The sequence below is a fragment of the Pipra filicauda genome, unplaced genomic scaffold (assembly GCF_003945595.2).
Source record: "Pipra filicauda isolate LSUMZ 115617 unplaced genomic scaffold, ASM394559v2 scaffold884_size83113_pilon, whole genome shotgun sequence".
In the NCBI taxonomy this organism is placed as follows: Eukaryota; Metazoa; Chordata; class Aves; order Passeriformes; family Pipridae; genus Pipra; species Pipra filicauda.
Genome location: NW_024105069.1, coordinates 62,419 through 83,126, shown reverse-complemented (window position 1 = coordinate 83,126; position 20,708 = coordinate 62,419). Strand labels below are relative to the sequence as shown.

The following is a 20,708-nucleotide window of genomic DNA, read 5'->3' as shown; positions in this document are numbered from 1 at the left end:
TCCTTTATTTCCATATCCCCACTGAGTGATGGATGGGGTCTCGATTAGCTTTCAATATATAATATGAGTTTCAGCTTAAAGAGGTTAAAATATTTTTACTTTCTTACTCTAGTTTGAAAGCACACCTGTTTTTTTAGCGTTAGAATGGATTTCAGAATTTCATTGTAAAACTCAAAAATTTATAATTGTGATTCCAGGTTAAAACTATTGAAAATGGAATTTCGAGAAAGGCAAAGCAGTTGAAGATTGTAGGAAGTAACTAGGAAAATTAATTTTTTTCATGGATTGTAGGGAACCTGACACAAGATTGTTTTTTAAATTGTGAAGTTACTTTTTTTTTTCCCTTCTTTCTTCTCTTTAAACTCTACAACCACCGAGGAACTGGTTCACTGCCATTAATTAACATCTTCTAGTACTTTATGGCTGAAACTCCGATCACTGTAACACGGCAGGTTGTGTTTCAGTTTGCTGGAGTAAATCAGGCTGGGGCAAATGCACGTGTGAGAATGTTGACAGTAATCTCTGACACAGGGAGGCATTGGTAGGAGTTATTCATTAATGTTTGAAATATCTCTTTTAGATGAATAATTTAAAGAAACAGGTGGAAAATAAAACCAAATGCATTGAAGAGTTGCAGCAGGAGGTGTGTACAGTTTTTAAAAGTCACAAATACATAAGAGATGGTATTTTGTGGTGACTGTTACTTTTCAACAGGTTTTGTCTGCTGTGATATCTTTAGATACACCTATGTAATTGATAATTTCCTTTCTTATCCTAACTCTGAGCAGATTAAGGAGTCACCTTTGAAATTATTTGATTTGTTAAATTATCCTTCATTTGAAAATAGCAATTACAGAAATAATATCTATAATAAACATTTACTTTTTTCATTTAGTATATGGTATTATTTATGGACTTGTAGTAAAGCCCTGTCTCAGTTACCACTAGTAGAAAAGAACTGTGCATTAGCACAAATTGTCATAACTTCATTTTTATTTTTTGTCATGACATCTGCACCCCTTCTGTCAGCAGCATCTTAGTTTTCATTCCCATTGTGCCCCTCATTTGTTATTCTCTGTTGCTGCCCGGGAGGAGCCTTTCATAAGGTCTTGAAGGAACAGGTTAATCCCAGGAATTAGTGGAGCATTCTTTTTGGTTTGAGAATTGACCGGAACCTGAACTGCTCAACAGAGTTATTTGCTTGATGAAAGCTGGAATTTTTTAAGATTCTGACCTGCTTGATGCAGTTAAAGCATTACAGAATTCTATAAACTTTTTAAAGTACAGTGTTTGTTTTGCTTTATTTCAACAGAATAAGGTGCTGAAAAAGAAAATTACTGCAGAAAGCAAGAAAACCAGTATTTATGAAGGAAAGGTAGGTTTAAATTACATCATGTAGTAGATGAGGTGAGTGTTTTAAGTCCCAGTATAACTAATGATAATATTATGTAAATACATTCTGAACTAGTCTATGGATCTGGGATACAGATTTTGCAGGAATGGGCCCATAATTTTTGGAAGGTATTTCCATTTTTACTCATTGAGCTCTGACTGGACTAGAAGACATTTAGAAGAGATGGACTTCACATCCCAAGGAATTATGTTCCTGATCAGTCCCTTTCTTTGTTTGGTTGATAGTGTACTGAATTCAGCAATCCCATTGAAATAGAAAAGCAATTAAAAGAAATACATACATTACTTGGGTACCACACTTCAAGAAAGAAGTGGACTTTTTTTAAGAGACTCTTACGAAAAACTTAAAAGAAAAAACTGTAATCAAAATGCACAATTGGGAGGACAACACACCATACAACTGGGAAAATCTGAAATAGATCTACATAGGAGGGAATAAAATCTCCATCTGTCTTTTTTTTCCAAGGAAGTCACAGCATTTAGGGTGACTGCTTAGGGCTGCCTTTCCCATTGGGCTCTTGCCATTGTTTCTGTGAGCATTTTCTAACTCACTTCAGGCCAGAGTTTAATTCTGTATGAAAAAAAGCTGAACTTCAAATAGGAAACAGTTCAGTCATATACCTGAAAGGTAACAGAGTGTTTCTGCTCAAAAATAAGAGGTAAAAAAAAAATCATTAGCATATTAATATCTGAACAAATAACAGCAACAATTCTGCATTCCCAAAAGGTGAATAAATTGCAGTTAGAGCTGGAAAATATGAACAAGCAACATAAGGAAACAGTTGACAGCTATCAAAAAGACATTGAAACAAAAAAAGTAAATGAAAATAAACTTCATGAAGAGGTGAGAGATGTTAATTTTTACTGCAGTTTGAAATTTTTTGGATGTATGATGGTTTTATGAAGCTTTATTGGCCAGTCCTTGCTCTTACGTTTCAGTCACGTCAACATACCTGGAACTTGTGTGTTTGCCTGAGAGCAAAGCTTTAGCACATTAGATGCTTAAGTTGAAGTATTTGTGTATGTCTTTAAAAATAGGAACCCAGTTAAAAATTCTCTTTATCAAGATATTGTTCAAAGAAATTCTATTCTCGGTGTAACTACAGCAGAGCCAAATTAGATTGTAACTTCTCCCATATTATTGTTTTTCTGCCCACACTTTTTCAATGGTAATGCAGGGGAAGTTAGGGCAGAGTGCTTGAGATGGTTCGAGGTGACACTTACCTGTCATGGATGTACTTTTAATCTATGTTTATTTGCCCATTTTAATAATATGCATAAAAAGTGTAGGATTTGAAAAGGTTCTTAAAAGCAAATGAAGCCTAAATGAGACTATACATACTTTGCACCCACAGGGGGAAGAAGAAATGAAACTAAGATTTTTAAAAAATACATATTGTTGTTAATTGTTCATGAATTAAATGAAATTTGTTACTATCAGGTAGAAAAGTTGAAGTTGCTTTATGATGAAGCAACAATGATACAGAGAGAAACTGATATCCGATGTCAGCACAAGATAAAAGAAATGGTGGCACTAATGGAAAAACACAAGGTAAGAGATTGTATTGATTGCTATGATTTGTCCTGTGTGATACCATGATACATAAGAACCTTTCCAAATCAGCATATTATGAATTAGAAAGTGCAGCTTCATAAAAAAGACCTGAACCTAGGAAAATGAAGTTGAACACATGCTTGACTTTTCATCATCTAAAAATAAATTCATCTTCAGATTTTGAAAACATGCCTCTGGGCAGAAAAATGCCATTTATCTAAATTTCTAGGATTTTTTTTTCTCTAGGCTTCCTTTGATACCACCCTAATGCAGTGTCCTTCGGTGTCAGTCTGGCCTCTTTCTCGAGGAGATTCCTTGGTGACCTTCAGCAGTTTAATGTGACATATTTTAATGTACATTTTTATTCCTCCCTTTTGCAATCTATTTAGCAGATAACATTAATAAAAATAGCATGGCTTATGTGCTGGGACATGTGCTGCTGCATAGAAATTAAGCATTCTCTGTCAGCCCCCAAAATAATTCTGCTGGGGCATTTTCTGTTCCACGGTTTCTGCAGAAGCACCAGTGTTTGTTCATGGTGCTCCCTGAATCTTCAGAAGAGTCTGGTTTGAGAAAAGGACTGATGTTTGCAGACTGGGTAGATCTGTAATTGTAACATTTAGTCCAATGTTTTTGGTTTGGTTTGTTTTTTTTAAAACAGCATGAATATGACAAAATGGTTGAAGAAAAAGATGCGGAGTTAAAACTATATAAAATTAAGCAGCAAGAGCAGTTATCATCAGAAAGATCACTGGTAAGGAGTGCTTTTCAACACTAAATAATGCAATGGAGGGGCTAATGTCATCCAAGTGTAATATAACCATAAATACCATATTTTACTTTTCCTGTTTAATACTTGGAGAGGGTTAAGTGTCTGCTTTAGTGGGACTGAACAGTAAAGATCACTAATTTCTGCTTGCTTTTATTTTCTTAGAGATCTTATGTGCTTTAAAAAACCCAAACGTTTCTAAAAATAAATTGGAGTAGCAGTTGGTTTCTGTCTGCTTTTCCAGAGAGTGTACCACGTTCTGACCTCACTGTCTAAGAACCTTTAGTATCAAGTAGTTGGATTCCATCCCCCCTAACCTCTGTTCTCCCAAGGGTTTTAAGTTCTTGCCTGAACACTTCTGGTCAAGTACCTGGTTCTTATGGTACTTCAGCTCTTTTTAAAACAAGCTAAAACAGAGCTTCCACTATAGGGTTGCAAAACAAATGGATTTTTCCTTTGTTTCTAACAAATATCCCTATTAATTACTGTCTCATTTTGGCCTGTTTTCTTTTTTCCCTGCCCTTTTTCTCATCGTTTATAGGAAAGTGAGCTGTCACGTTTGAAAAGCGAACTGTCATCCCTTAAGGAACAACTGAAAGAAGAAATCGAGGAAAAGGTGAATTTTTTTAATAACTGTAGCAGTGTGGGTGACAGGTTTGGTCTGGGCTTATGCACTAGGAGAAGCTGTATAAGAAATGAAACTGTGAATAGAAAAATGACTTTTGAATGCTGCAGTTGTACTAAATCTGGCCATATGTTTATATGAACTTTGTAACAGTGTATGATAGTGGACTGTGTTCTGTAATTACACCAGGAAGATTTTTAGCAACTGAATTCAAATAAAATATTTACTTCCTATCCTGTAACTCTTTTCAGGAGAATCTTGTGAAAAAACACTCCCAAAATAGGGTTCCTGAAACTGAAATGGAGCACAAGGTAACTTTAACCAAAGAAATTATTTTAGAATTTGGTCATATTTATACATATGGAATCTAAATGAAGTTCTATGATACTTTATGTACACTCAACAAAAGACATTGAAATGCTTTTAGCTTAAACCTTTTTTAATTTTAGAAAATACGGACTTATTTTCCTGAGACTCAGATACCTCCTTGAGATTTGGACACTGAATCTACTGATGTAAAAAATAAAAAGTCTCCTTCTTATGGAAAGACTATTTTAAGTAAAAACAATCTTGCTATCAATGTCAGTGTCTCTCTGACAGAACTTTCCTGCAGTTTTGTTGGTTTCTGTTTCCTCAGGTGTTTGTTGTAGTCCACAAGTGGTGGCTACAGTTCCAAACAACCTGCATTTCTGCAGATAAACAGGAAGCACTTAGATACCATGTGCCAGAAAAATCAGTTCTTCCACAGCTTCCTGCTCATTCTCCTTGCTCAGCAACCAAAAGAGATTTTCCATCCCCACCCCCTTTTGTTTGGGCCTTTGCTTCACATTTTGGCTGGAAAGATAATAATTCCACAGCATCTCCCAGGTGTCTTCTTGGACAACTCAGAGCACAAACTGGGTTGTGAGGTTGGGTTGTGAGGTTCTATACTTACCCCCAAAAACAGAACTAAGAATGTAACCATTTTCTTTCCCAGACCTATGTGATCAAGACTCCTCCAGTCCATACCCTGCAGGGGGAGAGAAGCACAACTCTGCCTCCCGAGCAGAGCACGAGGAAAAAGCAGAAAGTGCTTCTTCATCTGGACACTCACTCGGACAGCTCTGAGCACAGTGACCTCCTGGTGAGAGTCAGAGCCCAGACCTGCCCTGAGCAGTTCTCTGGGCACACTCCTGAGGGTGGAGAGAAAGCCTGGGGGCTTCCAGATCACAGACCTTACTTATATGTATATTTTTATTTACTTGGTTCTTTCTGGAACTCTATTTGTATGTACATAATTTACATGCCTGTTATTAAACTGTTCAGGCTTCATAGTAACATCTCAACTTTTTTTTGTTCATACTTTAATATTCCTGGGGGAAAGGGAAAAGTATTTTTTAGTATACTGTAACTAAATAGCTTTTTTCTTTTTAATTTCAGAGCATGGTCTCGGAAGAGAAAATGTTTAAGAAGTTGTACCAAGATTATCCTCAAGCTTCACAATTACATTCCACGGCACCAAAAAAGGTACATTAGCTTGTCTTCAGATTAAACCAAACAGTTTGGTGATGTTTATGCACATGGAACCTCATTGAAGTTCCATGACAGTTCATGTACGCTCACCAAAAGACATTGAGCTGCTTTTAACTTCAACCTTTTGTAATTTTAGAAAATACAAACTTACTTTCCTGAGAATCCTAAACCACATTTAGAACAGTGACTCTATTAATGTAAGAAGTAAGAAGTCTCTAAATGATATCCCTAGGGGAGTCAATACATGGAAAAGAAGAAATGCCTCCTTCAGTGTCTGGCAAAAGCCCCTTGGGCAGTCCAGCTTGGAAGCTTTGTGACTCTTGACAGTGAATTGTTCTTGTGGCATTTTTGACTGTACTTCTTACTTCTCTGTAGATGGTTATTTATTTTTTTGATGGGATAAGCAGGGGTTTAAAAGAGCAATACCATTTCACACTGACATCAGAGAGCAGTTTGTGGAAGGGCTCCCAACGTGTGTCATTTTTCTTGCTCAGTTATCATTTATCAGTAACAATTCCTATCCAAGAGAGACTGTGAATTTAATAATATCTCTGGAATTCTCTTACTTTGTCTTAAAAGTGTGTTTTTGTAACAGCACTTTTTTTCCATGGAATAGAAAAAATCTTGTATAGATGTAAAAATTGTCAAATGATTCCTGACTTATGCTCCTCCCCTGCAGAACTTATGCTCTTCCCCTGTCAGAAGACCACTGGTGATGTTTATATTGTAATAACAGATTCACTGCCATTTCTACATTACCCTTTCTAGAAAAGGATTGCAGTGGACCATTGCAATGTTTCTCAGAAGTTTAACCTGTGGTGAAAAGACTATTTTAAGTAAAAACAATCTTGCTATCAATGTCAGTGTCTCTCTGACAGAACTTTCCTGCAGTTTTGTTGGTTTCTGTTTCCTCAGGTGTTTGTTGTAGTCCACAGGTGGTGGCTACAGTTCCAAACAACCTGCATTTCTGCAGATAAACAGGAAGCACTTAGATACCATGTGCCAGAAAAATCAGTTCTTCCACAGCTTCCTGCTCATTCTCCTTGCTCAGCAACCAAAAGAGATTTTCCATCCCCACCCCCTTTTGTTTGGGCCTTTGCTTCACATTTTGGCTGGAAAGATAATAATTCCACAGCATCTCCCAGGTGTCTTCTTGGACAACTCAGAGCACAAACTGGGTTGTGAGGTTGGGTTGTGAGGTTCTATACTTACCCCCAAAAACAGAACTAAGAATGTAACCATTTTCTTTCCCAGACCTATGTGATCAAGACTCCTCCAGTCCATACCCTGCAGGGGGAGAGAAGCACAACTCTGCCTCCCGAGCAGAGCACGAGGAAAAAGCAGAAAGTGCTTCTTCATCTGGACACTCACTCGGACAGCTCTGAGCACAGTGACCTCCTGGTGAGAGTCAGAGCCCAGACCTGCCCTGAGCAGTTCTCTGGGCACACTCCTGAGGGTGGAGAGAAAGCCTGGGGGCTTCCAGATCACAGACCTTACTTATATGTATATTTTTATTTACTTGGTTCTTTCTGGAACTCTATTTGTATGTACATAATTTACATGCCTGTTATTAAACTGTTCAGGCTTCATAGTAACATCTCAACTTTTTTTTGTTCATACTTTAATATTCCTGGGGGAAAGGGAAAAGTATTTTTCAGTATACTGTAACTAAATAGCTTTTTTCTTTTTTAATTTCAGAGCATGGTCTCGGAAGAGAAAATGTTTAAGAAGTTGTACCAAGATTATCCTCAAGCTTCACAATTATATTCCACAGCACCAAAAAAGGTACATTCAGATTAAACCAAACAGTTAATCAAATTCTTTCCAGAAAGTAATGGTGGCTTTATTTTCCTTGTTAGACGCCGACTCTCTCCAGTGTGAAATCTCCAGGCTCTGCACTGAAACTCAAAGCCATGAGGAAGATGCACGAGGCAGGATGGGCTGCGGTTTCCAAAGTGGACAGGAGAAGAAAAATAAAAGAAGTTGCAAAGTTCTTTGCTTAAAATGCAGAAATGACCAGTGCCCTGGCATTATTTATCAGTGCCAGTAACAGTGGCACTAATAACAGTGTTGTTATTCTTTCAGAGTTAGTACTTTGGTGCATTTTTCTGTCATACTCAGTGTGTTGAATACTACATTCATTTCCATTACACACATAAACTTCACAGATCCAGAGCTACATCCACCTGCAGAGCCTTTCCCACCTTTTCCTCCTCTGTGCTATAAAACATCAGGACACAAATTAGCCAATTTTAAATTTTGAAATAAGTATAACTACATAGAAAGTTGTTTCCAAGCTGTTTCTGGCATTAGAAATACTGATTTTAAAGAAGTTTAATTCTGTTCTTTTAAATTTACTCTTTTTCTTAATACATAATTCACAGAAGATACTTTGTGAAAGAAATACTGAAGCTGTTAAATGTGTGCACTTTCACCTGAAGTCATCTTGCTTTTCCTGCATTTTAAATGTTCTTAGGCCTTTCCTTTTAGACTGTTTTGTTTTCAGTAGCTACTATTTCAGTATGTTAAAACAGTTCTGACACTTCTAAAATTGAATAGAATTACTTCCATTTAAAAAGATTTCACTTCATAAGGAATAAAATATGCACACTCGTTAAGATTGTAAAAACAATGTCAAGATGTCATTAAATTGTTGATCTGAAATATAAAGTGTGGTGTGGGACTAAATGTTGTTGCTTTAAGTATTAGAACACAGACAGAAATCCCAGGCAGCCTTCCCAGGGACCAGCAGCTTCTGCCATGGAAGTGTAAGGAAAGATTTGAGCAACATCTATTCCTGTGTTAATCCGTGATTAGTCTTGGATTCACAACGACAAACTGTCATAGGTTTACTTGTTCTGAAAAAAAAAAAAACCTAGAAATTTTTCTTTCTTTCCCCTGCTTGCTGTAAAAGAAAGATGTTGAAGGAGGGAGGGGAAGGGGTAATTGACCCACACAAAAGAACTGACTGGCAGACCTGCATTCCAAGCTGATGGCCCTTCTGAAAACTGCAGGGAGGGGTGATGAGTTTTTTATTTTTTCCTCCTCTCCTTGGAAAGAGGGACATTTTTACTTTTGCCTTAACTGAGGCAAGGGAAAGCTCCGAGGCCGTTTTGCTCTCGGCCTGGTCATCTGGCTGTTTTCCAGCCTGGGCTTGCCTGTGCCCTGCTCCGCCCCCAGGCCAGACCTGCTCGGATTTCATCCGAGAGGTTTGACCCACCTGCAGAGGAAGTTTTTGGGGAGGGGGTCACGCTTTTCCCTCCTCTTTCCCTCCTCCGTTCCCGTGTTTTGGCAGCGGTTTTGTGCTCATCGATGAAGAGGGGGGAAGCCCTGGCCACAGACAGCCACAGACAGCAGGAGTTTCGTGGGAAGAACCCACCCTTCTTTCTGCTTTTCCCCTTTTCCCCCTTTCCCCTTTTCCCCTTTCCCCCTTTCCCCTTTTCCTCTTTCCCCTTTTCCTTTTTCCCTTTCCCCCTTTCCCCTTTTCCCCTTTCCCCTTTTCCCCCTTTCCCCTTTTCCCCCTTTCCCCTTTTCCCCCTTTCCCCTTTTCCCTTTTCCTCTTTCCCCTTTTCCTCTTTCCCCTTTTCCCCCTTTCCCCTTCTCCCCTTTCCCCTTCCCCCTTTCCCCTTTTCCCCCTTTCCCCTTTTCCCCCTTTCCCCTTTTCCCTTTTCCTCTTTCCCCTTTTCCTCTTTCCCCTTTTCCCCCTTTCCCCTTCTCCCCTTTCCCCTTCCCCTTTCCCCCTTTCCCCTTTTCCTCTCCCCTTTTCCCCCTTTTCCTCTTTCCCCTTTCCCCTTCTCCCCTTTCTCCTTCCCCCTTTCCCCTTTCCCCTTTTCCCCCTTTCCCCTTTTCCTCTTTTCCCTTTCCCCCTTTCCCCCTTTCCCTTTTCCCCCTTCTCCCCCTTTTCCCTTCTCCCCTTTTCCCTTCCCCTCCTCGCCGGGGGAACCTCCATTGTCGGCCCAACAGCGCCCCCTGCCGGCCGTGGTTGGAAGTACCGAACTGTTCCCTTTTTGAAGGGGACTTTGGGTACAAAAGTTTTTTGGGATTATTGTTTAGTTGCTTTTGTGTTCTTTTGTTGTTCTGCCAATACACATATATCCATATATTTTTCTTTTTTCCATAGTTCCTGAATTGGAACCTCTGAATTTCAGATTTACAGTTGCTGAGAGAGAGGAGTTTGGTCTACCTCATAACTCACCTTCCTTAGCAAAACACTTCAGTCTCGTTAAATTGAGACAGCAGTGTACTGTACAAAAATAAGTGCTTGTCGGCCACCACTTGTGGAAGTCTGTTGGAAAGTCTAAGGGCTTGTTGGCCAACACCTTCTGAGTGTAAACCGTGGGCTGGTTGTCAGACTTAAGGCGACTGTACCATAGAAGTTCAAGAGCTCCGTGACACATCTGCTGTCTTTGTTCAGCCTGACAAGAATTTACAATGAGCATCATGCCCTTGTTCATGGGTTGTGACACTTCCTTTCTTCCCTATCATCTTATCCCTTTATCCCAACCCTACTGCCATGTGCTTACAGAGCAGGTCAGGGACTAACATCCCAATTTCTATGGCCAAGTGTGTGATTTACTAATAAAACACTGCGTTTTTGTGAACTCCCTGATTTTCATTGTTCCTTTTGACCACCATCTACAACTCTTGGGTGCTCCCTTCCCCTTCAGGGTGGGACATCACAGCACCTGGCTTTACCCAGAGCAAAGAGCTTGGAGAGCCTGGAGGGAAAGCTGCTGCCTTCAGAGGAACCACGTCAAATGATCCACGGTGTCTGTCCCGGTTGGAGATCACCCCAGTGTGGCCAAGGTGGCACCGCTGGTCCCCATGCACAGGTTACCTGGGTGAGGGGATCCAGGTGTGACAAGAGCTGGCAGCAGGTGCCACTTGGGCTCTGAGGACAGGGTTGGAAAGGGCAGGGACGGAGCTGCACTGGCCCACAGAGTGACAACCTACGTCCCACAGGAGCCCTGGCACACCTGGAGGAGCCAGAGAGCTCCCAGGACCAGAACCAAACATTCCTCAGCTTCTGGGTGGTGTCAGCACCAAGGAGGTGTCGCTGCTCTGCTGTCCGGGCTGTGGAGGGGGATCCCCACATGCTCCCTAATGAGCAAAAGGTGCCCAGGAACAGCTGAAAGGGCCCCGCCCTGAGCGGCTGTGCTGGAAGGGGCTGCTCGGGCCGGTTCCAGCCAGTTCTGGGCATTGGCATCTCCATGGCAACTGCCAGGGCTGTGTGATGTGGGGCCTGCGGGTGCCCAGGGGCCACTGTGACACTGCGGGGCCTCCTGGAACCGAGGGGACATTATGACCCTGCAGGGCCTCGCCCTGCCCTGGGGTGTCTCAGGAGCCCCCCGGGTGCCCACTCCAGCAGAGCAGAGCAGAGCAGAGCAGAGCACCTCATTCAGGAGGCAGCAGCTCCCGGGCTCCCCAGCTCTGTTCCGAGGCAGCCCCATCCACCCCAGGCCTCCTCCTGCCGCCGCCCTCAGCTGCAGCCGCGGCAGCCTCAGGGCAGCCGGGCCGGGCCTCGTCCCTGGCCGGGGTCGGGCCTCGTCCCTGGCCGGGGTCGGGCCTCGTCCCTGGCCGGGGTCGGGCCTCGTCCCTGGCCGGGGCGGGGCCTCGTCCCTGGCCGGGGTCGGGCCTCGTCCCTGGCCGGGGTCGGGCCTCGTCCCTGGCCGGGGTCGGGCCTCGTCCCTGGCCGGGGTCGAGCCGTGCTGGCCCCGCAGCCCCCGGAGCTGCAGGAGCCCCGGGAGCCATGGCAGCCCGGCCCCGGGGGCACAGGGCCAAGGGCCGCAGCGGGGCAGGGCCTGTGCTGGGGGTCCCTGGCAGCCGGGCAGCCCGGCCAGCAGCACCGCAGCCCGCGGCCAGCGCCGGCGTGGCAGGAGCTGCCGGAGCTGCGGCGGCTGGCGGGGCTGGAGCCCCAGCGGCACGCCAAGGAGCCGGCAGTGCCGAGCACGGAGGGACACGGGCAGGGCCCGGGCCCGGGAGGCTCCCGCCATCTGCCCAGCCCTGGGCCAGCAGCCGCTGCTGGCGGGGCCCGCCAGGCCTTGGCTGGGGGAGCCGGGCGGCCTCTGCACATCCCCGGTCTGCTTTCAGCCCCCCCAGGGCAAATCATCTCCTGACCTGCACTGGTCACGCCAGAGGCACCCGAATGATGGCCTGAGTGAGAAGGAGGAGGTGCTGGAGGGACTGGAAGCCCAGACACAGACCCTGGCACAAGAGGCACATTCAGCTGCTCCCCAATACACTGAGCAGGGGACACGGATGGAGACCCCGGCACAAGAGGAGGCACATTCAGCTGCTCCTGAGTCAGCAGAGCGGGGGTGCCCCTCTGCTCCTCCAGGCCTGCAGAGCTCCCTCTTTCCCTCAAGCTTCATCCCACGCAGCTTCCCTGGATCAGTCTGGAGCTGCTACCTGGGATCTCAGGTCCTTAGAGATGTGAAAAGGCTCTGGGAGGAGTCTTGGGAGGAGTCTTGGGAGGAGTCTTGGGTACATCCATGAGGATACAATTTCATGTAAAGACGAAGTATCATCTTGGGCAGCTTCCCTGGGTGAGTCTGGAGCTGCTACCCAGGATTTCAGGTCACCAAATCAGAGACCAAGTCTCCAGGAAATTCTTGAGAAGGGTCTCAGGTGGATCCCAGAGGATGCTTTTTCCTTCAAAGGAGAAAAATCATCTTCAGTTGCTTCCTTGGAGAAGTATGAGGCTCATACCTGGGGTCTCACCTCTTTACAGGATGTGTGAAAAGGCTCATTGAGATGCCTGGAAGGCAACTCAGGTAGATCCTGGAAGATGCAGGAGCTATGAAAATTCTATGAAAAAAGAAAAATCATCTCTGGTACCTGCCTTAGAGGAGTCTGGGACTGCTACCTGGGATATCAAGTGACTAATTCAGAAATAAAAAGACACTGGGAGATGCCGGGCAGTGTTTGAGAAGACTCCAACTGAAACCCAGAGTATATCTTTACCTTCAAAAGAGAAAAATCACCTCGGGTACCTGCCTTGGAGGAGTCTGGGGCTGCTACCTGAGATTTGTTTACCAGTTTTACTGACCTTCTGTGACAGGGCTGCAGCACTGGTGGATGGGGCAGAACAACTGACATCATCTGCCTGGACTTATGCAAAGTATTTGACACTGTCCCACATGACCTCCTGGCCTCTAAATTGGAGAGACCTGGATTGGATGGATGGAGCATTTGGTGGATGAAGAACTGGCTGGCTGGCCGCACACACAGGGTTGTGGTCAAGGGCTCATTGTCCCCGTGGAGACCAGTGACCAGTGGTGTCCCTCAGGGGTCAGTGCTGGGGCCGATCCTGTTCAACAGCTTTGTCAGCAACATGGAGAGTCCGCCATCCTCAGATTCCCCACACACAAAGCTCAGCCCCACAGGCAATGGGATTGATCTTCCCTCAGAGTTCAGGTGTGCACAAAACAGACACCTGCATGGGAGCTGCCATGGGAATGGCTGGAGATGGAGGTCAGGTCTGATGTGTTCAGATAAAAGACCTGGTGACACCTGAAGTGCCAGGAGTGGTCCAGGATACATGGATCTGGCTGCAGGCTCCAGGGCAGCAATGCTGACACTACAGGTGACTTTTGCAAGACCACCCTTCATCTGAACTGCTTTTGATGTGCAGGAAGGGGTGGGTGCCTTGCACTGCAAACACTGATTCCACTGGCGTTGCCCAGGGGTGGTGCAACAGAGGAAAGTGCCACACTGCAAACACTGCGATTTAGTCTGTCTAAGGACTTTTTTTTTTCTTTTTGGATGCTGATACTCAGAGAAATCACACAGACACCTGAAGGATTTTTGAAGGATTCTTTAGAGAGGCCATATGAGATTTTCGTCTGAGGTTAAGGGAAAGATACTTTGGTCACTGTTCTGGGATTAGGGGAACTGAATCATCTCCCCTGTGCTCAACATCCCGCCCTCCTCAGTGAGCTGTGTGAGAGTCCTGCTGAGCAGGTCTGAACTTACAGTCACGTAGGTACCTTACGTCTTACTGCAGCCAATGATGTCCTGCCAGATCAGGAGTGGAGCATCCACTGGAGCCCAAACCCTGTCAGTTCACATCACCTCCATCTTCCCCATGACACTGGCTGGTGTGTGACACAGCTATGCTGGCTCTTCAGGCAGAACAGGCAAATATTTGATGCCTGAACTGGAACTTTTCTCCTTGCTGTCAACATCAATGCAGCAGGGTTGAGACAAGAGACCCAAGAAACCCAGCTTTGTGTTAGACCATCCAAAGAGAACATCCTCTGTGGGACTTTCCCTTTACTAAATGCCATTGGTGAGTTCAGGTAATACAGCCTCACCTATTTTTACCTCTCATGGGATTTCTCTGGGCCAAATGCTCAGGTGTTCCCAGGAACCTCTGGAGCATGGCAGACCAATTCCTGTGTTCAGGGACCTGGTCCAATGCCTCATCTCCCTTTCTGCATTGATGCCTGGCTCATGTGCAGATGGTGGTAAAAGTGACTGCTCGAGGTGTCTGGTCCTGGCTCCTATCAAGGGCTGGGGGTCACCAACTGCAGGGTCAGGTCAGCTGTGACTTCGTAGAGCTAAAACCTGAAAACCTCCAAAGATGGAGATCATAGAAAGTGTCTGGGTCTCCTGCTGCACTGTGGCATTACCCTCCTAGTCAGGTTTTCTTGAGGCACGCTCTGAAGTCCCCAGGAAGAAGCCTGTGGCTGTGGTCTCTGCCCTGCACATTGCACAGAGTTTGGCTCCACCACCTCTCCAGGCTTTTAGCCTGCCCTGTGCCTGCCCTTCAGCAGCCTAAAGAGGCCGAGTTACCTCAGTCTCTCCACACAACTCCTCATAGAATCACAGAATCAGCCGAGTTGGAAAGGACCTCCGAGACCATCAAGTCCAACCCTTGATCCAACCAGACCATGGCATTGATGCCACATCCAGTCTCATCTTAAAAACCTCTAGGGACAGAGAATCCACCACCTCCCTGGGCAGCCCATTCCAACACCTGAATACCCTCTCTGTAAAGAATTTCTTCCTAATATCCAACCTAAACCTCCCCTGGCACAGCTGAAGACCCAGCCCTCTTGTCTTACTGATAGATGTCTGGGAGAAGAGACCAACCCCCACCTGGCTACAATCTCCTGTCAGGGAGTTGCAGAGAGTGAGGAGGTCTCCTCTGAGCCTCCTCTTCTCCTCAGCCCATTGTACCAAACTTCCTCTGCACCTTCTCCAGTGCCTCCACCCTCCTGTCAAACAGGGAAACTCTGGCCTCATGCAGACTTGTGCTTTAATCTCAGCTGGCAAATAAGCAGCTCCCAGTCACTCCCTCCCTCCCTTCCAGTGGGATGGGTGAGAGAATGGGAGAAGCAAAAAAACTCGTGAGTTGAGAGAAAGGCAGTTAAACACATAAAGCAAAAGCTGTGTGTGCAAGCAAATGAAAGCAAGGGATTCATTTGCCACTTACCATGGACAGGCAGGTGTTCAGCCACCTCCTGGAATGCAGGGCCCCATCATTCCTAACAGTTTCTTGGGAGAACAAGCACCATCACTTTGGACATCCTCCCCTTCTTCCTTCTTTCCCATGCTTTGTATACTGAGTATGATGTCATATGGTCTGGAATATGCCTTTGGTCAGTTGGGGTCAGCTGTCCTTGCTCTGCCCCCTCCCATCTTCCCATACACCCCAAATCCCCTCCCCAGCGTGGCAGTATGAGAAGCAGAGAAAGGCCTTCACACTGTGCCAGTGCTGCTCAGCAATAACAGAAACATCTCTGAATTATCAACTCTGTCTTCAGCACAAATCCAAAACACAACCCCAGAGCAGCTACTGTGAACAAAACTAACCCTACCCCAGCCAAAGGCAGCACAGAAACAACATTCCTTCACTGATAGGCCTTGCTGTTTGGTAGGAGACACTGGAGAAGGAAGGTGACTGTATGGAGTCCCCTTCCACAAGGAAATTGCTAAAGGAGGAGGTGAACTGAGCCTCTTTGCAGAGGTGAAAGTTCTCCAGCTGGCTTTGGACATTGCTGAAGGAGAGAAACGACAATACTTTATCTCTACACTGACTCAGGGATGGTGGCAAATAGCCTGAGGGGTGTTTGCAGCAGTGGAAGCAGAATAACTGGAAGCACAGGGGTAAACCCATCTGGGTCTCTGCACTGAGGCAAAATATTGCTGCCCGGGTGGAGAACCTCCTTGTGAAGGTGTATCTCGTGGGTGCTCATGTGCCCAAAAGTCAGGGCACTGAGGAACATCGGAAAAACCAGGAGGTAGATTGGGCTGCTAAGACTGAAGTGGCTCAGGTGGATTTGGATTGGCAACACAAGGGTGAGTTATTTCTGTCTTGGTGGGCCCATGACACCTTGGGATATCTAGGAAGACATGCAACATATGGGTGGGCTCATGATCAAGGGGTCGACTTAACCACGGACAATATCTCCCAGATTATCCACGGGTGTCAAACGTGCTGCAATTACACAAGCCAAGTGGGTAAAGCCTCTGTGCTGTGGAGGGCAATGGCTGAAATATAAGTGACAATATCACACTGCCCCAAACCCACCACGACAAGCCCCCTGTGCTTACAATGGTGGAAGCAACCACTGGATGGCTGGAAACGTACCCTGTGTGCCATGGCAGCACCCAGAACTGTCCTGGGCCTGGAAAAGCAGCACGTGCTCCAGAAAGAATGGAGTGAGACTCGTTTCCGAAACAACCTCCCAGAGACTTGGGCCAGAGAACCTGGCACTGAGTGGGTGAATCACATCCCCTGTCATGCACCAGCCTCTGGAAAGATCAAACAATGCAATGGACTGGTAAAGAGGACACTGAGAGCGATGGGTGGGGGGGACCTGGAAACCTTGGATAGACATTTTGCAAAGGCCACCTGGTTAGTCAGCCCCAGAGGATCTGCCAGTCAGGCTGGCCCTGTCCAATCCAAATTTTTACGTACTGTAGAAGGGGATGAAGATCCTGAGGTGCACATTAAAACCATGCTGGGGAAAACAGTCTGGGTTATTCCTGCCTCAGGCAAAGACAAACCCATCCATGGGTTCCTTTTTCTCAGGGACCCAACCCAGTTGCACTTGGTGGGTAACGGGGGAAGATGGGAAGTCAGGTGCGTGCCTCAAGGGGATTTGATTTGGGGTGAGAACAGCCAATGAATTAAATTGTGTTATGTTAATAACTATCTAACACTGTGTATTACCACTTCTGTGGTGACTGCCCTGTCCGGGTTATTACAGTAGAAATCATTGAGATTAATGAACAGTGAATTTTGATGAGGCCACACACAGTGATGAGACCAGCACAGTGGTGATGGAACAAGAACCAGCTTCAAAAGGAAAAAATCCAACACCACATACCATTTTTCCTGCCCTGAAAAAGTATTATGAGAGATGGACTCCCAAGTCATGGGCTAAATGAACTCAATGGACTTTTATAGACATGGTTCATAGACTAAGCAATGAGATCTGTGGGTTTATATCAAAAGATAGAAAAGGTGATGGTGGAAGGTACTGGAAAGTGTGGGATATGGCACAATGTAAATGGTATGGAATAAGGGGTAGATACTGTCCTGGTCTTGGTTGAGAGACAGTTAATTTTCTTCCTAGTAGCTGGCACAGTGCTGTGGTTTGGATTCAGTGTGAGAACGGTGTTGATCACACACCGATGGCTTTGTTGGTCTTTTCAGCATCTCATGCTCTGCCAGCGAGCAGGTGCAAGGAATCTGGAAGGGAGCATGGCCAGGACATCCCAACTGTCCGAAGGGATATTCCACAGCACAGAACACCATGGCCAGTGTATAAAAGAAGGGAGGTTGCCCAGGAGAGGCAGTGGGAGGTCGGGGAACTGAGTGAGAAGTTACGTGGTATGTATTTGCTCACTGGGGTTAAACCACAAGAAAAGGGAATATACAGAAGTGGAGACCTTGCTGGAATGTGCTTTGTATTCATGAACTGCCCAGCATCCACTGGATAGAGAAGGGCCAAACCTTATGTCCCTGCAGTGCTGGGATTCAGACCCAAAGGCACCAAATCTCTCTGAGGAGCCCTGGGTGGTGCCTGTCACACAATTGGTCTGAGTGGGGATGGGGTTCCTGTACAGGACCTGTGCTGTCCATGGCAGGTGCTGGAACTGTGCTGGAGAGCCCTGGCACCTCCCCTGGCACTACAGGCCCCTGTTTGGATATTAAATTCAGATTTGGCTGCCCTGAATTAGGTTCAGCAATGAAGGAATGCCCATGAGACTGCTGCCGTTGTACTCTAAGGACATAATACCACTGATATAGAAGAGAAGGGGAGGGACTTATGTTTTCCTGTGACACGTGATTGCACTGGTCAGCTGGACACCTCTGTGGGCTGCCACGGACATAAGGAACAGTTATAGGTTCACCTGTCCTACATGTGAGCACCTTCTGCCGTTTAAATTGGGCAAAGCAATTTCCCACTAGCCCCCAAGAAGATGCCCTCAGATGCTTCCTTGTCTCCATGGACTGCTCCATTGGAGCCTACAGTTCCCAGCAGGAATCTTGGTCACCTCTGGCACCTCAAAAGTAACCAAGTGTTTGTGTCCAGCACTTGTAACCAAGTGTTGTGAGCTTTTGTCTTCATTAATTCTCATGGGAGCTGGGACAGGAGCTCATCTGCAGGTTCCTGTTTTGTGCATACCTGAACTGGGGCAATGGGAATCCCACACCATGGGAGGTTGTAGTGGGAGATGAGTGTCCTTTTAGCCCCAGGTCTATAAACTCAGAATGAGATTCCTCTATTCACTTAGCTGAGTCCCTTCCCTCGGTGGAGGAGAAGGAGATCCCTCCTGGGCACTGTCTTGGTTTCCTGTCTAATGATGGGACTGTGGTGGGGGGAAACAGTTTTCCCCCTGAAGTTATAAAATGGTAAAACCTCAGGGGGAGGTGACCCTTGAGGTTTGGAGCCAATGAGTGCTTCTGCAAAATATAAACATATCACAAGTAGACCGGAAAAGAAGGAAGTTGTAGTGGTTGTTGAAGAAGTAGCCATGTTCTGAGGCCACGAGGAGAAGGGGCAGGAGCCCCTCTGGGGGGCCACAGCCCCCCCAGCCCCCGGCAGGGGGGCTACAGGGACTTGGAACAGTGTAAAACTGGGCTAAGTTCCTGTAGCTAGAAAGCTAAAGAAGTTTTCTCCACCGTGAGTCAGCAGAGACAGAACAGCAGCAGGAGCAGCGTCCAGAGACTGTGGCTGAGAGCCAAGAGATAACGGAGAAGCAGCAGAAACAAACCTGCAGCCAAGGAAGACACAGAGTTGTCTGAAGAGAACGAGAGCCAGCAGCAGAGAGAGCAAGACTAAGCTCTACAGAGACAGAGTTTTGGGGGTAAGAACTGAAACCAAAAACCCCAAACTCCTTTTGTGACCTTTCCTAAGTGGAGAGGATGGACTCCTACTGAATGAAGTCCTAAATGCAGCAGCACTGCAGAGAGGAGCTGAAAAGCTCAGGCGTCCTGGAAAGCTGGACCGGGACGACTAAAGGAATGCAGAGGGGGTGACCTTGGCCCCCCCTCGCCGCTGCTGCCAAGCTCAGCTGGCAGCCTGAGATCAGAGCACAGAGGCTCTGATAGAACTCTTGAGGCAAAGGCCTTCAACTGAAAGCTGCCCGAGATGTTCTGACTCAGGGATGTCCCTCCCTGAGGAAGGGACCTTCATGGGATGTCTTACACCCCATGATATGAGGTGGTGACGCGAGTTTTGTCCCTGCTACGCAGCCCACGGAAGAGAAGACCCTCTTTTGGAGACGACGGGTTGAGGGGCTTGGATACCCCCTCGTGTGTACTGGCAGAGATCCAGTTACAGCTGCTGCATGGAAGAGAGTGAGATAAGCTGCTGCCCTAAAGACACTGCTGCTCTGAGAGTGGAAAGAGATCTTTTCCTTCTTCCCTCCTGGACTTTTATTTGGAGGGGAGAAGAGATTTGATCCATTGTAAATACTTTTATGTCACAGTAGAGATAGCTAAGATTGTATATAATGTATCGTGGTGTTTATTTTGTACAGTCATTGTAATATATTCCCTTCCCCCCATTTTGAGTCTCGTGTGGTGTCTGGAAAATCCATCTCACACTGGGTTGAGATGTGGGAGGGGGGCTTGGACTAGGGAATTGGATTTTTGGGGCTCTCAAACCATGACAGGACACAAAAAGGTGAATCTTGAACTTAGAGTCTTTGGAGAATTGACACTGGTGAAAGAAGTGTCTGTGCCCAGCTGAGAGAGGGAACATCATTATTTCCTTCAGCTGTGTGCCAGCAGGTTCCCCTGGAGCCCCAGGGGCAACTGGAGGGAGCCCAGAGGGGCAGAGAAAGGGCTGCCTGGGGCTGCTCCTCTGCTGCTGAGCTGGGCCAGGCTCCTGGGCTGGAGGGAGCTCCTGGCAAGCAGGCAGGGCTGCAGAGAGACAGCTCTGCTGGTGAGCAGCATCTCTGCACAGCCCAGCAGGGCCGAGGGCACTGCCTGCAGCACTGAGGGCAGAAGCAGGGAAGGGACAGAGAGGTTACAGGCAGCCTGGGGTGTGAGGTGACTGAGCTCTCACTCCTGGACAAATCTTCACAGTATTTGAATGAATAATTCTCTGGCTGCAGGAAAGTTAAACTTCCATTCCTGGAGGGATCTCTTAAAGCTGACACATCCCACAGCTTCTAGGATCTTTCAGCAGGACTCTCACAGTTCCTGTAGTGGAGAGGAGGTGGCCACATGGCAGAGCAGGACAGGACCTGCAGGCAGCAAGGGCAGACAGGAGGAGTGAGAAAGAGGTTAAAGATGTCCTGGGGGAGGTGAGACCTCATCGGGGAGGAATCTTCACAGCCCTTTGTCATGGTAAGGCTCTGGCTCTAGA

The 20,708-nt window shown here is 46.2% G+C and overlaps 1 protein-coding gene and 1 long non-coding RNA gene across 2 annotated transcripts; one reads left to right on the top strand and one right to left on the bottom strand.

Moving 5' to 3' along the window:
* Positions 1-31: 31 nt before the first annotated feature.
* On the top strand, positions 32-8,544 carry LOC113999654 (synaptonemal complex protein 1-like). The gene is made up of 12 exons (XM_027743281.2): positions 32-643; positions 1,313-1,375; positions 2,141-2,257; positions 2,855-2,965; positions 3,630-3,722; positions 4,279-4,353; positions 4,614-4,673; positions 5,339-5,485; positions 5,782-5,868; positions 7,129-7,275; positions 7,573-7,659; positions 7,734-8,544. The coding sequence occupies exons 1-12, from the start codon at positions 581-583 to the stop codon at positions 7,875-7,877; spliced, it is 1,194 nt and encodes a 397-aa protein (XP_027599082.1). The 5' UTR covers positions 32-580; the 3' UTR covers positions 7,878-8,544.
* A 1,874-nt stretch (positions 8,545-10,418) lies between these two features.
* LOC113997334 lies at positions 10,419-11,294 on the bottom strand. The gene is made up of 2 exons (XR_003544075.2): positions 10,851-11,294; positions 10,419-10,711 (listed from the first exon to the last, which is right to left on the bottom strand). It is a non-coding gene; the product is annotated as an uncharacterized LOC113997334 (long non-coding RNA).
* Between the last annotated feature and the right edge of the window lie 9,414 nt (positions 11,295-20,708).